Raw genomic sequence first — 16,134 nt, 5'->3', positions numbered from 1 at the left:
CAACCCAACCCCTGAAAATCTAAAAGAAATTATAAAATACCTCAATCTAACCAATATTATGAACCTCTTATAAGATAAGCTAGCATAGCAAAATAATATATTCTAGACTAAGAAAATTGTATGAATTATATTAAAAGAATGAATATCTAAACATGAACCAGCCGAAGGCCTTAGCAGCTATGGCTGTCCCCCCTGTAGCTATAGATTTATCTATAAGCTTACATTGTACAAATAAATAAATAAACTAGAAAAATTTGCAAATCAATAATAAATTGAAATATCGATTTGGTTTTATTCATCTCAATCAGCACAACAAGCGGTCATTCTCTTTTTGACAAAATCTGTGTGCAGTGCACTTCAGAAATTTATTTTGCATTGTTGGCAAAAAAAACCAAAGATTTAATGTCACGCAATCTCAAAAAAGGGGCAAATTCAATTAGCTGGCAGGTATAAAAACTGTTGAACAATTTGCAACAAGCCACCGAGAGCGTCATTTGTACAACGCGACGGCGACGACGACGACAACGTGGACGCCATGGAATCGCTGCTCTGTAATGCCAGTGAGCCTCCATTAAAGCCCGAGGCACGGGTATCGTCGTCCGGGGGAGAGTTACAGTTTCTGGGATGGAATGTGCCACCGGATCAGATTCAATATATACCAGAGCATTGGCTAACCCAATTGGAGCCACCGGCATCGATGCACTATATGCTAGGAGTATTCTATATCTTCCTGTTTTGCGCATCGACAGTTGGCAATGGCATGGTCATTTGGATATTCAGTACATCGAAATCGCTGCGCACACCATCGAATATGTTTGTCCTTAATTTGGCTGTCTTTGATCTGATCATGTGCCTCAAGGCTCCGATATTCATCTACAATAGCTTTCATCGGGGCTTCGCTTTGGGTAATACATGGTGTCAGCTATTTGCTGCCATTGGTTCCTATTCGGGCATAGGTGCTGGTATGACCAATGCGGCCATTGGATACGATCGGTTCAATGTTATCACAAAGCCCATGAATCGGAATATGACCTTCACCAAGGCCGTCATTATGAACATTATAATCTGGCTTTACTGCACTCCATGGGTTGTGTTGCCCCTGACGCAATTCTGGGATCGATTTGTACCAGGTAAGTAGACAATTCGAGCTAATTTTGATTTTATTAAACTTGGAATTTATATATAATTAAAATCCGAAAACATTCAACAATGGGCGTTGAACCAATTTGGAAAGAATAATACGTCGATTACATCGAGAAGATACAAAAATAACACCATTTGTCTGTCTGTGTGCGTGTGTGTGTGTGTGTATTATGTTTACGAGTCTTAACGGGGAGCGGGAACGGGAGCGGGAGAGGTGGGTAGTATTAGTTGTAGTAGTGGGTTTTTTTTTTGGGAGAGGTAGGGGAGTGGATGCCAAAAATTTATGATTCATTGATATCCTCAGCTCTGGTTATGATGACATTCAGAGCCAAATTGCCATCCTCGGAAAAGAGTTCCACCGTAGATTTGTTTAATACCAAGAAATCGGCATTGGTGAAGGCCACAAAACTTTCACGTATAGATCGCGGCTTCGACTGCCATTTGAGTGTGCGATTATTGGCCTCAACGGATATGCCATAGACGAATTCCGAGGCATCCCGCATGGTACCGATCATGCGACAAGCGGCAAAGTATTGCTGACATCCTTCACCCAAATGAATCTTTTCGAGCGACAAGAGAAAATGTCGGCCATGACATGACTGGATCATGGTCCAGTCTAGAGCACCCTCCAAATTGACATTGGTGGCCAAAAAAATAATGTCACTTCCCTCCATTGTGATGACGTTCTCATGGCTGGTAATCAAATGCTTGTAGACATCTTTCAATGCTCCCTGCCAGACACATTTCTCATCAGGATAGGGACAGAAATATGGACGAAATTCACAGTCATCTTCATGATCCTTCTTATCAGCATAGGACAGACGGACACGGCATCCAAAGTGTGTATGCTTGCATGGAAAAATTAATTTCGATGCTACCTTCTCCATGGCCAAGTTACGGATATTGGACATGGTTACCCGGCAAACGGGACAAACTGTCAGCTTTTGGCGGCAAGTGGAACAAATTAGATGTCCCCTCGAGCATTGCATAATCGGCGGCATCATATAACCGAAACACACAGGGCATTCAAGCAGAGACACCAGAAAATCACTTATAGACGCCTCCTGTGGCTTTCCACAGACAAGTGGAAGCCGCTCCATTATCTGCTCTCCAGCTCCATCCGTTGTTGACGTCGACACGGTGGGGGAATTGTGGAGATCCTCCTGAATTGCCGCAGTCGAAGTAGCCTCCTTGGATGACGATGTGGACACCACACAACATGGGAGGGCCAATGCCGGTGCAGATTGACGACGTGGCAACATGTTGCAGAACAAATCTATCAGGAAACGGCTAAAGTTATGTAGAATTTTCACCACTTTTGCAGAATTTGCCACAGATCCAGAATATATACTTCCAAGGATTCTATAGTGAAAAAGGTCTACCATAAAAGGAAAAAAGTTTTTCGGTTTTTTTTTTGTGGTTTTTTTTTGTACACTATAAATTTCGGTCTGGATTAAAAGCTGTTGAATATTGAAATATATTTTTAGAGTGAATATGTTACTGACTGATTTTCTTTACTACAGTCGACCACTTTTCTGTGAATACTGAAAATTCAAGGACTATACGATCTGATAAATACAAAGTATCTAGTTTTCTGTTATGTATAAATTGTAATATTTGTATCGAAGCTATACAGATATTAGAGACGGAAAAAGATCCTGATTTGACAAAAAACAAAAACTTACTCACCAGTTTTTAACATTGCTTCCATGGCCATTGAGACACTTACTTACAGTCAAAAAATAATACCCACTGATCTGATTTAATGCAAAAGAACTATTAAATGAAATGTAGGCAAACAAATAAAGAGCACACAAAAACACATTTCATTTTCAATAAAATGAGCAAAAAATATAAGCAGTTGCGTTTGCGCAGCCGCTGAATTACTTCATGTGGCCATTTTCCAACACTGACACGCTCGCCAAAAAGAAAAAAATTGCGCGCAAAACAAAATGGCATACAAAATAAGCCATTTACCCGCTAATTTATGTAGCCTTTTTCAAGCTAAAGGTTTAGTAACTTAACCGATTACATGATACTCTTATTTTGAAAGTTAATAATTTAAAAATGCATAATAATAAAACTTGAAATTCATATATATTTATTTTTACTAATCACGTTTATTTTTCGCTTCTTGTAGTTTTGTGTGATTCTTGTATTGTAGTGGCGCGCGGCACATTTTTTAAGAACTAAATACGGGTGAGCTTAGTCCAATACAAAAAAAAAAACTTTTCCGTTAGTCGGTAACCGACTTCAGGATACCTCGTACCAAGTAAGGGTGTGTAGCTTAAAATTAAACTCACTCGAATTTGCCACCAAATTCCTCCGTTTTTCCCTATCGCAATAACAAATATATTATGCGTTCTTACTCACTCTACCATTCCCTCATTAACACTTTGGCGACATCTATCGACGGATCGTTAATGCCGCCTCCTTAAATACTGTGAAAGTCTTTAAATATTATGAGGTGAAGCAAAAGAACACCTTCATCTGGTTACGTGTTATATGAGTTCCCATTAAGATAGTCTTTCGGACGGACGCACAGACTGACGTGACCCTTTTTAAGCGCGGCTATTAATGCTGATCAAGAATATATATACAAATATTAAATTAATATACATTTTTTTCCCCCAATTATTTATGTGTTCGCGATCTCAATTTACCTCTTTTACCCAGTAAACACAGGTACAGGATATATAAAAAAAAAGGACGATAAAGCGACTTGCTTGACTTCGAAATTAAAAAGAGTAAACCAAACCTATGCGTATTGTAGGTGAAAGAAAACGGGGTGGGACTAGGGTGACAGAAAGAAATTATAAATTGTAACATTTCTAGGGCCAATTAACATTGTGCAATAGATTTCTCTTTTCCGAATAGGAGAAACGCCAAAGGAAAAGGTTCCATAATCACTATAATAAAGATCCACAACAGATGTTTCCAACTTAGCTCTAGTTCTTGATTTGTTAAACTACAAAGATCCAAATTAAATTACTTATAAATCCGATTACTTTTACACATTTTATAATGTTCATTGTGTTGGCAGTTTTACAATTGGTTTTGGTTGATTAACCCGGATCAAAAATTATCCCGTATTCGTAACGTAAACTCTCTATCTACATATATATGTATGTATGTCTATATATTTTTTGGAGTAAATAACTTGAAACGCGTCGAGTACCAACCAAATCATATTACAAAGTTCATTTCGATTTAGGATTCAACTATACAATGAATTGGTTCCTATTTAAACTAAAAATCTGTAAATTATATGTATGCATATTATGTACAATTCTTTGAAGTTCTCAAGGAACTAGAGCTAAATATTGGTGAAAACAATGTTGAGAGCATTTTATCCGTGAATATATTATGCATATCCATAATTCCAATGACGGGAACGAATAGATTAACCCTGATTAGAGAGTTCAGTGAGGGATTGTGTTTTTTATAAAAATTCGAAGGAAAAGAAATACATGTATCATTTTGCATTATGAACAAAAATATGTCTAACTTGTTCCTTTTTGTTTTTCTTTTTTTTTTATCTTACAACTCTCGAGCTATTACAGTTTAAATGTTTTGTTTTCATTTGCTTTTTTGTTTTTTTTTTTCTTTTGTATAAAATAATTTACATTAACTAAACTAGACCATTGTGTGTGTGTGTGTGTGTGTGTGTATGTGTGTGTTTTTTATAGTTGATGGTTTCTTACAAACTAAATTAAACTAAAGACCAAAAAATAAAATGGGAATTAATAATGAAAGATTTGACATAGAAATTTGAAATTGAAAATCGCATTATGTATATATAAATTTAGTATACATATACATATATATCTGTACGGGTAGAGGACATGGTATTAATTTGTTTCATGACAAGAATCAGGTTTCACTCGCCCGATTTTGCAAACATATGATGTACATATATGCTATATGCGCTTTATCTTGACTTGTATCCCAAATCCGATTCGTAATTACAATTAATTTACTGACACTCTTTCCGTCTGTTTCTCTCTTCTTCTCCGACTCTCCAGAAACTCATTAAGCCTAAAATACATTTTTGATCCAACATTTTACATTATGTATGTATGTATCTATATATGTATATATTTTTCTTTTTTTTTTTTTTGTGTTTCGTTTAGGTTTGCAAATCAAAATGAGAACTTTTTTTCAGAGAACTACGAATCGGAATTGAGTACAAGACACTCCGCCGAATAAATATATTTGTTGGAAACGTTTTAGAAACGATTCTGCTTACAATTCTTATAAACTTCCAAGATCTTATATATGTATAGTATATATAGTCCGATTATTCGGGAGGAGGTGTAAAAAAAAATTCAATTTTCTTTTCAAAAAAAAAAAAAAACAAAAAACATAAAATTCAAATTAATGGATGATGCGAATGATGGGTGAATTTAGACCAACGAGATGGTCACATTGATGCCCAGATTTCCATTGTCGGCAAATAACTGCGCTATCGATGTATCGAACACCAGGCAATCCGAGTTGTGTATGGCCGAGGCAACGCCCTCGTGTATAGATCGTGGCATTGCCTCCCAGGTTAGACGCCGACGATTGCCGTTCAGTTCCAAGCGATAGACGAAATTTTCAGCCTCCTTACGTGATCCAATGAGTTGAACTATGGCAAAGAACTGCTGGTGGCCATCATATTTTTCCTGCTTCTCCAGGACGAGCATGAAATGATGACCGAAACAGGATTGCATCATTACCCAATCGACAGCACCGGGAAGATTAATATCGGTGGCCAGAAATACAATATCCTCGCCCTGTAGTGTTGTGATGCTCTTGTGCGACATCATCAGATGCTGCATGACTAGATCCAGCGGTCCTTGCCACTTGCATGAGGCCCCCGGACAGGGGCACAAATATGGACGACACTCGCAAGTCTCCTCATGCTCTGTTTTTTCTGTATATACCAGAGAGGCAGTACATCCATAGCCCGAATGCTTGCATGGAAATTTTACATTTGATGCCACCTTCTCCATAGCCAAATTTCGTATATTGGCCAATGGGCCGCGACATGTGGGGCAGCAGGTGAGCTTGGAACGGCACGACACACAGACCAAATGTCCGCTAGAACATTGCAATATCGGCGGCAAGACATAATCAAAGCACACGGGGCACTCGAACAGGGACGTCAGATCAGCAGACATGCCAGCATCACCGCCTCCGGCGGACGATAGAGACGAGCTGGACGAAGATGATGTATTTGCCGATGATGTAGTCCCGGCACTGCTTGAGCCGCCTGTTGAACTGCTACCGGTTGTATTTGTATTTGCGGTGGCCACACCAGATGCTCCGCCACCGACTCCTCCGCCGACTCCTGCTGCTACTGCTGCTGCTGCTGCTGCTGTCGGTTCACGGCGTTTCGGATTGATTTTATTTGACATTGGACAACTTTAATATCTGCGCAGGTGTCTCCAAAGTCGTATTGTCCTTTTTCCACCCTCACACCTTCAGCAATTTTTACGGTTCCAGTTTAAGATCGCACGCTCGCCCAATTCCCCAGTCCACTCCAATCCTTTGAGAATATGTCTGTGTTTCTTTCTTTTCTTCCTCCGTTATCTGAGAGTGTGTGTCGAAAAAACGACAATAAAATAAAACGAGAAAAAAAGAGAAAAGAAAGAATTACTAATCAGTATTTTGTGTCATTCACATATCGAAAATAGAATTATGAGGTTTTAATATACGGCAACTAAGGAAGTAAACAATTTGTAGCAATTAGTCATTGTCAACGGCTACTGTGATGAAACGTTAACGTGCTCCCTAACCTTCACCTTGCAAAGAATCAAGCGCTAAAAGAACCACATTGAATTGCATTTGGATATTAACTCATTGGGTCGCCTATCATCACACACAGTTCTCGCACATACACACAACTCATGGCATGGCTCATTCTGTCACGTATTCTTTTCATACCGAGTACCCACCCATGGGTATTACAAAGGTATGTTATAATATTCAAAATGAGCAGGAACTACCTATAACTTGAGATCAACATATGGCAAAATCCTTGAAATCCCTTCTTATCGATATCTCGTAGATCTGTCGACTAAGTTCTTTGTTTGATCAATTGAATATAACATCGATAACAGTTACATCCGGTCATAATCGTCTAACAAAATAAAGAAAGAGTATACAAAGGAAGTCTGAAAGGTGAAGGGTATCTGAACATTTTGTTCTTTTCATTTTTGTTGGACACGTGTGAAACTAGGCAAACAAAAAGAAATATATATTAAGTCTTATCAGCTAAACTGACAAATGTTGGGACATTAGGGACAACGACCTAAAGGTGGTAGTGGTGGGTCACTCGATTCATGCATATGTATGCATGTGTGTGTGTGTGTAGGAATTGTGGGTGCGACTTCAAAAACGACTAGCTTGGCCATTTGATTGGGGACTATGACAATATGTTTACACGATGACTCAATTGGGAATTTGAGTAGTTGCAAGTAAATTGAGTGTGTATGTACACACATATAATATGTGTATTCATTGAATGACTCTTAGATTTTAGGAAAAGAGAGTTGTTAGAATTTCGTACATACATACATACATATAGCAGTTTGGAAAAGTTTGTGTGAAATTTAAATTTTCGGTTTCGTTTTCGGATTGAGTAATATATTTTATGTCTAATCTGCATATTCGTTAAAGACGTCATCGTGTAAACTCGGTTATTATGCCCCTTGGGCACGCAATGAAAAGCGCGTAACGTAACGACCAACCAAATGCACCATGATGATGGAAGGAGGAGCAGGGGGTGACAGTGTGTTGGTGGTTCTGCTGCTGCTGCTGCTGTTACTGTGTTTGTTGTTGTTGTTGTTGTTATTATTATTATTATTATTGTTGAGAAAAGGAAAGAGGGAAACGAGCGAGTCAGATACATAGTGTGCATGTATGTATGTATGCCTGTGTGTGTGTGTGTGTATGGATGTACATATGTAATTAACAGTTCGTTTACGCTGCGTACCGTATGAAATTTCCATCTATGTATGTGTATAGTTAAGCAAAATTGTCTTCGCACAGTTAATGCAATTAATAAATTCAGAAATTAACATATGCATTTATTTTGCAGTATCTCTTGGATAGAAAGTTTTTTTTAACCAATTAATAATGGAAATAATTGCTAGAATGAAACACTTTTTAAACTTATTTCATATGCTAAATGTGCCCAGAGCATGCATACGTATAAAGTGAAGATAATTGTTTTGTTTATATAACGCATGTTATTTAATAAACATAGGTATACTTTTACATATAAACAATTTGTTGATAAGCTGACTCGAAATTTCTAATATTGTAAATAATTGAAAACTAGTCAATTGTAAATCAGAAAGATGAATTGATTTAATGAAATCGTGCCAAAATATGTATGTAAATTTCGAAAATTATTTCATTTTTAAGCACTTTTGGGAACTAATGCAATCATACGATAACTTTATTGGATAAAAGGAAGATGTGGGGCGCTTTGGCTTCGCTCTCGGATTTCAATGGTCATTACTTTTGCGCTGCAAAAGTCATATAGCCATGAATATAATTATCTAGCGAATCAAATAGAAAACGTAGCTTGCATATATATTTCATATTTTAAACATAATCGTATATGTATATAAAATAAACTTACATATGTATGCAGCCGAGTGGTTGGTTGTGTTAAACTCACAGGCTGTGTGTGCGAGTGTGTGTCTGTGTTTGTGGAATACTTTTTATCAGTCAGTGTATGCTGCCGTGAGTGTGTGTGTTTGTATATCCTCTCCTGCAACTGACCCCGCCGTGTCGCCGTCTTCGTCTTCGACTATAAATCAATGCAGGTGGTTTTTCTGCAGGAAAAACTGCAGCACGCACACAGAGACAAAATGAAAATGGTTTTTTTCTCCTTGTTGCGTTTTTTTTTTTAATTTTATTGCTTGCGCTCGAAACTTGAAATTCAGGCGTGAGCTAATTTTATTTGATTTTTTCTTTCGTTTTTATCTAATTTTCTTTTATTCGTCTCTCGCACTTAACATTCATTGAATACATACATTGTTGTAGTTGTTGGTGTTGTTGTTGTTTGTGGCTGAAAATATCATCTGTTTTGGTTTCGTCCATTTTACATTTACCATTACATGTTCTTTTTTTATCCCTCGCTCACTCACTCACGCAGTCACTTACTAGCCACCTTTCTCTTTCGCACTCGCACTCTCACTATCTTTTTTTTCTCTTTCTAACGCTGTGTTACACACAACGGAAAGGCAAAGGGGCAACGGCGTTGCTTTTTTCTTTTTTTTTTTGGTAAAGACTTTGCTGACCTTTTATTTTAAAACTGTATTGCACTTGCACTTGCTTTTGTGTGAATTGTTTTATTAAATTTTCAGTCTTCAGTGCACTTAAAAAAAATGTATAGTTAATTTAACTACGTTTTTCCCTAATTACAAACAAAAAAAATAATGCAAAATGTGTAGATCGAGTGTCAGTGTGGCCGTTTCTATGAATTATGAAAAATGCCGAATACTAAAAAAACAATGTTAACATAACTGGTATTTAGCTTTAACGTAACCAGTATTTTCCAACACTAGCCAAAGGCGCGAAATTTGAACCCATGGGACAACAGCAAATAATACAGCTCTGCAAAAATGTAACTTTTTGATGTTTTTAATAAATTTAAGAGTATGTTTATTTTCTTTTCTTTTTACAGAGGGCTATCTAACCTCCTGTTCATTTGACTATCTATCGGATAATTTTGATACACGCCTCTTTGTGGCTACTATCTTCTTCTTCAGCTTTGTCTGTCCCACTTTGATGATTTTGTATTATTACAGTCAGATAGTGGGTCATGTCTTTAGCCATGAGAAGGCCCTTCGTGATCAGGCAAAGAAAATGAATGTAGAATCGCTTCGCTCCAATGTCGATAAGAGTAAGGAGACGGCCGAAATACGCATAGCCAAGGCAGCTATCACAATTTGTTTCCTTTTCTTTGTATCCTGGACTCCATATGGTGTTATGTCCCTAATCGGAGCCTTTGGCGACAAAAGTCTTTTGACTCCAGGAGCAACTATGATACCAGCCTGCACTTGCAAATTGGTGGCCTGCATAGATCCATTCGTATATGCCATAAGTCATCCAAGGTACCGCATGGAATTGCAAAAACGGTGCCCTTGGCTAGCGATCAATGAAAAGAGTGGAGAAGCCTCTTCCGCCCAATCCACAACGACCCAGGAGCAGCAGCAAACAACTGCGGCCTAAGATGACCAACGACAAATCAATGAACTGACTAAAAGGAATTGTAACAAAATGACTAGGAAGCTGTATAAACCAAATGAACTATCAATCAAATATGCATTACCTTTTTAATTTGTAGAGCAATGGCATTCTGATTTTTTAAATATAGCTAAACATTATGGCAAATGAAATATCAGTGAAATATGTACATACATATATGGGAAATTGAAGGTTGGGAAAAGGTTAGTATTATTTAATTCGTCAGGGAGTTTAATTAAAAAAATTTTAATTGTTGGTTCTCATACTCGATTATCCTCACAGCAAAGGGAATATTAGGGAATATTAGGGAACATTAACACAAGAACTTTTAATTGGTTTTCATATATGAATGTATTATTATTTTTAGCAGAAAGTTTTATTTTCAGTTTTATATTATTTTGTAATTCATTTTAATCGTCTGTCCTAGGGGATATCTCTTTGAGATAACCCACACATATAGTTCGTCTGTCTTTCTTTTAATGTATTGTTTATTAATCCTCTCCATCCCATTAACTCAATTAGATAGCAATGAATGCAAACGAATCACAGCTCGATAATCATTGTACGACAAAAGGCCACGACGTGAGCGTGCCAATACGCGATCCAAACGTTCCAATGTCTCTGGGCTCGAGGTCATTTTCAATAGATCATCAAGATATTTGAAGGACTCCCTTGACCAGAACATTGATGGCTTTTTGGCATCCGTATTAATGCTGCTATGCGAATCGGAATGATCCATTTCAGATAAAAGCCGAACACATTCCGGATTCAAACTGTTCCGTTGCAGTTGCAAGTCTTGGAAACGAGCACGCTGCTCCGGATTATTGAAAGGCATTTGCGATAGTTGCGTGCGTCTTGAAGGTAATTGTGATGGGGGAGGAGCCGTGGGGCTAGCTTCTTTTTGCTGTTTTTGTGGGACACGATTCTTTCGGGCGGCATTGCTTGAAGGAGTAGACGAAGAAGAAGGAGGCGGTGGTGGCGGTGCCATATTATTTTGTGGCCAACTTGGAGGTGGTGGGGCATGAACTAATGATCCACTTAAGCCCAATATCATTGGATCTATTTTGAGGGAAGGTAATCGATTCTTAATTTCCAATTTACCGTAATTATATAGCAATGATTCATAGTCTGCATGCGGAAATGCAGTAAATATCATACGCCAATTCTGTTCAATATCGTTCCGCAGGGATAAACTGGCATTTCCATCTGGTGAGTGGTCCTGAATTAATTGTGTAAGTATCAATAGCAATTGGTCAAGATGCACATCACCATTCATTAGGCCAGCCTGTCCCAACAAAATCATATTCAATTGTCGCCGCTTCTTTTCGGCCAATTTGTAGCCATTTTTGGTATTCATACCCTCCAGCTCCTTGATGCGATTATAATGATTCTGGGCATTACCCAGATTGGTCCTTAAACTATTAATGCCGTCGCGCATGAATCGAATAAGGACATCAATGCGTTTTGGTGGCTTTTGACTTTGGAATTCAATACATTTGCGCTTGACATCGTGATGGCGACGCATTAGCATCAATTGAAGGTCTTCCTGATGCTGTTTAAGGCCATAGATGACCAGGACATAACCATAATCTTTAAAATCCATCCGTACGTTAACTTTACACTGTTTAGCGGCGGCGGCAAGAAAATTTCTACCCTCAGGACTAAAGAGATATTCGATTTGATCGCGTGCCATTAGGATTTTACCTTCGCTGGGAACCTCTGGCAATAACGTGTCTTCGTTGACTGTATCTGTACTACTACTACTGGCTTTGCTATGACTGATGCACATGGATATGCCCTGGCCAATGATTTCATCGCAACTTTCCTCACCGTCTGATATCTGACTTAACGGTATGACATCCGGCATTGTGGTATCGTTTGCGTTCTCATTCACGTTCTCTCCCTCATGAACTTCCTCGTTTGTCGTTGAAGTAGGTAATTCGAAATGCTCGGAGAAACTATAATTTGAATCCGAGTCCAAGTCATGGTTAGGTACTGCTGGTTTGGAGGTAGTTGGTTTCTGTGGTTGTTGTTGTTGTTTCATATTACTGCTTATATCCTTCTTTTGTATGCTGCTCTTGCTGAAAGTCTTTGGCCGGGCGATCTCGAGGCGCTTATTTGGGCGTTCGGTTATCATCGATCCGCGCTTGGCCAAGCCAACAGCTTTTAAGAATTTGGCATAGTAACTTGCTTTGTCAATAGTCGGTTGACTCCAATTGAAATGAAAGGACACTTGTGGGTCACAGAACGCGCTCATACTTTGTAAAATGCTAAGTGGTCCGCCATGATCTTGGTAAATCTTTTGATGCGATATTATTTGGGAGGAATAATTGACCAAACGATATTCGCCAATGCGTTGACGACAATTCTCAAAAAGATGGCCACGACCAGCGCAATAACTGCATTGCTTAGCCTTGTACTGAACATTGTCCTCTAAGCAAACATTTGAGCGGGTCTGAAAAATTTCAAAAGAGAAATAAAAATCTAATCAAATTTGTAAGATATACATGCATTACCGTGGAATGATAGCGCCGCCACTTGTCGGGACAACTGTCTGTGCTATGACCACGCATTTTGCATAGTTGACAGATCAGACGAGACTGGAATGAACATTTGTTGCATTGCTGCACATAGATGCCCTTCTTGGTACCACACTGAAAAGTAAAATAACAAAAGAATTAATATCGACTCCAGTGCTACACTTGAGCAATAAGAAACAGACCCCTAAACAGATGGCAAATGGACAACGTGGCTCGGTGTGGCCAGTTACACCGCATGTGCTGCACACAGGCGGTTTTCGTGGACGTGGACACTTGGAGCGCACATGTCCCATTTCAAAGCAATTGTTGCATTTCAGATTCGACCGGGGACGAACAACTGGATAGCGATCTGCACTGTCGATACGCCATTCACTTCTGTTGGCTGTAAGAAAAAAAAAATGGCAAGTCAAAAGGATATCAAACTAGATTTAAATGGATTAATCACATACGATTCATAGACTTTAGGATTTTGTGCACTGAGAACTGTTCACCATGCCAGCTATCATTATAGAATCGGCACATTTCATCATTCCAACCGATTAAGTCGCGACTGCGAGCCTGTTCCTTATCAGCAGACAAAGCCTTGAGATTGTGCTCCACTTGAATAGATGGTTCATTTTTATCCTGTTCAACTGGGTGTTCATTTGATTCCTGTTCTGAATCCGCATGGTCTTCTGTTTCCATTGCGTCATCCAGCTCTTCTGCTTCAGCTTGAGCATTATTATCCTCTTCAACCTGTTGCCGATCGCTGTCTTCAGTTGCTCCTATTGTACTGCTGGTGCAAGGAACCTCGTCCTCAGGAAACATGTTCATATCTCGGTTTCGTTTTTCATAGGCATCAATGCGCTCAAACACGGCACTTATGCGTTCCGATATGGCATCTTGATGCTGTGCCTCATCGTCGGTATTAGCATCTGAGCCTATAGACAAAACTTCATCGGCATCGTTGTCGTTCGTGGTGGACGATGTTGGGGGAACATTTTTTTGTTGCAAAAGACGTTCAGCGATTTCCCGAGCGCTGGGCAAATCTTCTTCCGAAGCAGACTCCGAGCTAGGTGTTTGAGGTTTCTTCTCTTGATTTGAGGCCGCCTTGCCTTTTGATTTTTGTTTTTGCTTTTGCAGATCTTCCGACTGTCGTCGATTATGACTTAGTCGACGTATCTTCCGCTTGCAACGTTCCACGGCCATGCCACGAGCTATGCCCGGAACACCAGTTGAATGGACACCCTCCTCATTTTCATCCTCGTCATCATCATCGTCATCATCATCATTGTTGGCCTCGGATTGACTGTGATTGGTGCTAGAGGAGCGACGTTTTCGCAAGCGCTTTGTCTTATTAACATAGGGATCGATCACCTCCTCTACATTGGAGCTATCCGAATTTGAGTCGACATTGCGTATTATGGTGGGTTGATTATTCTTGGGTTTCACTTTAGCATATATACCAGATTCTGTTAGATCTGATTCACTTTCATATACATCCAAGGCTCGAAACTGTTGCTCATCCACGCGATAATTTTGTTTGATTTCTTCTAGACGCGAAGGCGGAACAAATTCATATTCCGACGAGGTGTCCAAAGCGTCTTGAGATGGTTGTGGTTCCTCCTCAGTTGTGATATTCTTAATGGCATTTTCAGTTAAAACCAATAAATCTTCATCGGTGGCACGCGCCCGATCAGCCATTAAGCGGGATGTGTCCTTTTGCACTATAAAATCATCGCTTGACATTACGGAGCTGCAAGGCGAGTGCTGGGATGGTGCAGCTATCGGCTCTTCTGTTTCTGTTGATGTGATGATAGTCCCCATTTCAACGTCGGCTGCATCCATAGCATTCTCCTCATGGTATGAAGGTTGACTGATCTCCCCTTCCCCGTCGCTCGTATCCAAATCAATCACTGGCACAGGCGGTAGGGGAACATGTACCACATCATCGTCATCGTCATCCTCTCCTTCGGATGATTTTAGATCTATAAATGCTATTGGTGGAGCTAACGGCTTCTGGTCCTGCAGCTGCTGTTGCTGTTTCTTTTTGGCCAAAACTTGCCTCGATTTCTGCTGCTTAGCTGCCAAACGCTGCATTTGTTCCAATTTTCGATTAGACTTGCCAAAGGGCCCACTCACACCCGTTGACTTTTCTTTTTTTGCAGGCGATTGATAGTTGTTGGGTATGGCCACCAAGAGTCTTTGGTCAAAACGCTCGGGTTCATCATCCACCGCCATTCGCTCTGGTTTACTGACAGTCGGTTTCACAGCTTGTTTTTGGGTCAGAGGCTTCGGCTTCTCCTTTTTCTGCTGCTGTTGTTGCAATTTTTTGGCTAAATTCTTTTGCTTCTGTGGTTTCGCAGCCGGCGGTGGCATTTTTTTATCCTTGGGCTTTGATTCGTCAGCAGTTGATTTGGTTGTAGCATCTGCGAACAAAGTAAAAACAATTGAAATAACACAAATTATATCAATATTATATTACTCACTTTCAATAGTTGCTGGCTGAGAAGTAAAGGAACTAACATTGGGGTCCTTATTGCCTTGATCCCAATAGCGTGGTCTGGCAAAAGGAGCCAAGTGTTTGCCTGCAACTGGTTGTTGGTTAATCACCCTCTTGTTGGTTACGATTCTCATCTGCTGTGGCTGATGTTGCTGCTGCTCAGACTGGCTAGAATCTGTCGGTTCTTCTTGCTGTTCTGTTGAACCATCATTATAGTGTATGGAAGCATAAAGAATTGATTCCAATTCATTTAAACGCTCCTCGTCCAAGTCTTCGAGCTGAAACAAGAACAAAGACTTGTTAGAATCAAAATAATATATAAATTGTTCTCGCTTACATCGTCCATTTTGGAGTGTTCCTTTGTTTTCGATTGTGCTGCCTTTCTATTTTTCGTATTTTGTACATTTATCAACAAATATAATTACAAAAAAAAAATAGGCCCGAGCACGTTTTGTTTAGAAGTGTTAGTGCGGTATGTGACAGAACGAGATGGAGATAGAAACACAATAATACAAAGGACTATAAAAATAGGATGGATGAGTATGGTATCAAAAGAGGGGAAATAAATCCGGCCTAAAGAAATCGTGTCCACTTTAACAGCTTATTATTTAGTTTTTGCACATTTCCAAAAATGAAACGGCTAACTATTTACTTAAGGTAGTCTATATTTTAGTGTTGAACAATTCACGAATACGGAAAGGCTAGTTTTAAAGCCGGTGT

At 39.3% G+C, this 16,134-nt stretch overlaps 4 protein-coding genes across 4 annotated transcripts; 1 reads left to right on the top strand and 3 right to left on the bottom strand.

Moving 5' to 3' along the window:
- The first annotated feature begins 494 nt into the window (after positions 1–494).
- On the top strand, positions 495–10,544 carry LOC6642990 (opsin Rh4). The gene is made up of 2 exons (XM_002065897.4): positions 495–1,130; positions 9,830–10,544. Exons 1-2 carry the CDS (start codon positions 536–538, stop codon positions 10,375–10,377), a joined length of 1,143 nt encoding a protein of 380 aa, XP_002065933.1. The 5' UTR covers positions 495–535; the 3' UTR covers positions 10,378–10,544.
- LOC6642992 (probable E3 ubiquitin-protein ligase sinah) lies at positions 1,132–2,664 on the bottom strand. Its single transcript, XM_002065899.4, has one exon. The coding sequence runs from the start codon at positions 2,526–2,528 to the stop codon at positions 1,425–1,427; it is 1,104 nt and encodes a 367-aa protein (XP_002065935.2). The 5' UTR covers positions 2,529–2,664; the 3' UTR covers positions 1,132–1,424.
- Positions 5,326–9,609, bottom strand: LOC6642991 (E3 ubiquitin-protein ligase sina). The gene is made up of 2 exons (XM_002065898.4): positions 8,780–9,609; positions 5,326–6,720 (listed from the first exon to the last, which is right to left on the bottom strand). The coding sequence occupies exon 2, from the start codon at positions 6,543–6,545 to the stop codon at positions 5,550–5,552; it is 996 nt and encodes a 331-aa protein (XP_002065934.1). The 5' UTR covers positions 6,546–6,720; positions 8,780–9,609; the 3' UTR covers positions 5,326–5,549.
- Positions 10,545–10,749: 205 nt separating the features above from the next.
- Positions 10,750–16,109, bottom strand: LOC26529211. Its single transcript, XM_015178299.3, has 6 exons — positions 15,752–16,109; positions 15,401–15,692; positions 13,382–15,340; positions 13,115–13,314; positions 12,909–13,046; positions 10,750–12,847 (listed from the first exon to the last, which is right to left on the bottom strand). The coding sequence occupies exons 1-6, from the start codon at positions 15,758–15,760 to the stop codon at positions 10,907–10,909; spliced, it is 4,539 nt and encodes a 1,512-aa protein (XP_015033785.1). The 5' UTR covers positions 15,761–16,109; the 3' UTR covers positions 10,750–10,906.
- Positions 16,110–16,134: the final 25 nt, after the last annotated feature.

This window comes from Drosophila willistoni (genome assembly GCF_018902025.1).
Source record: "Drosophila willistoni isolate 14030-0811.24 chromosome XR unlocalized genomic scaffold, UCI_dwil_1.1 Seg41, whole genome shotgun sequence".
NCBI lineage: Eukaryota > Metazoa > Arthropoda > Insecta > Diptera > Drosophilidae > Drosophila > Drosophila willistoni.
This window is presented reverse-complemented; position numbering and strand designations above follow the sequence as displayed.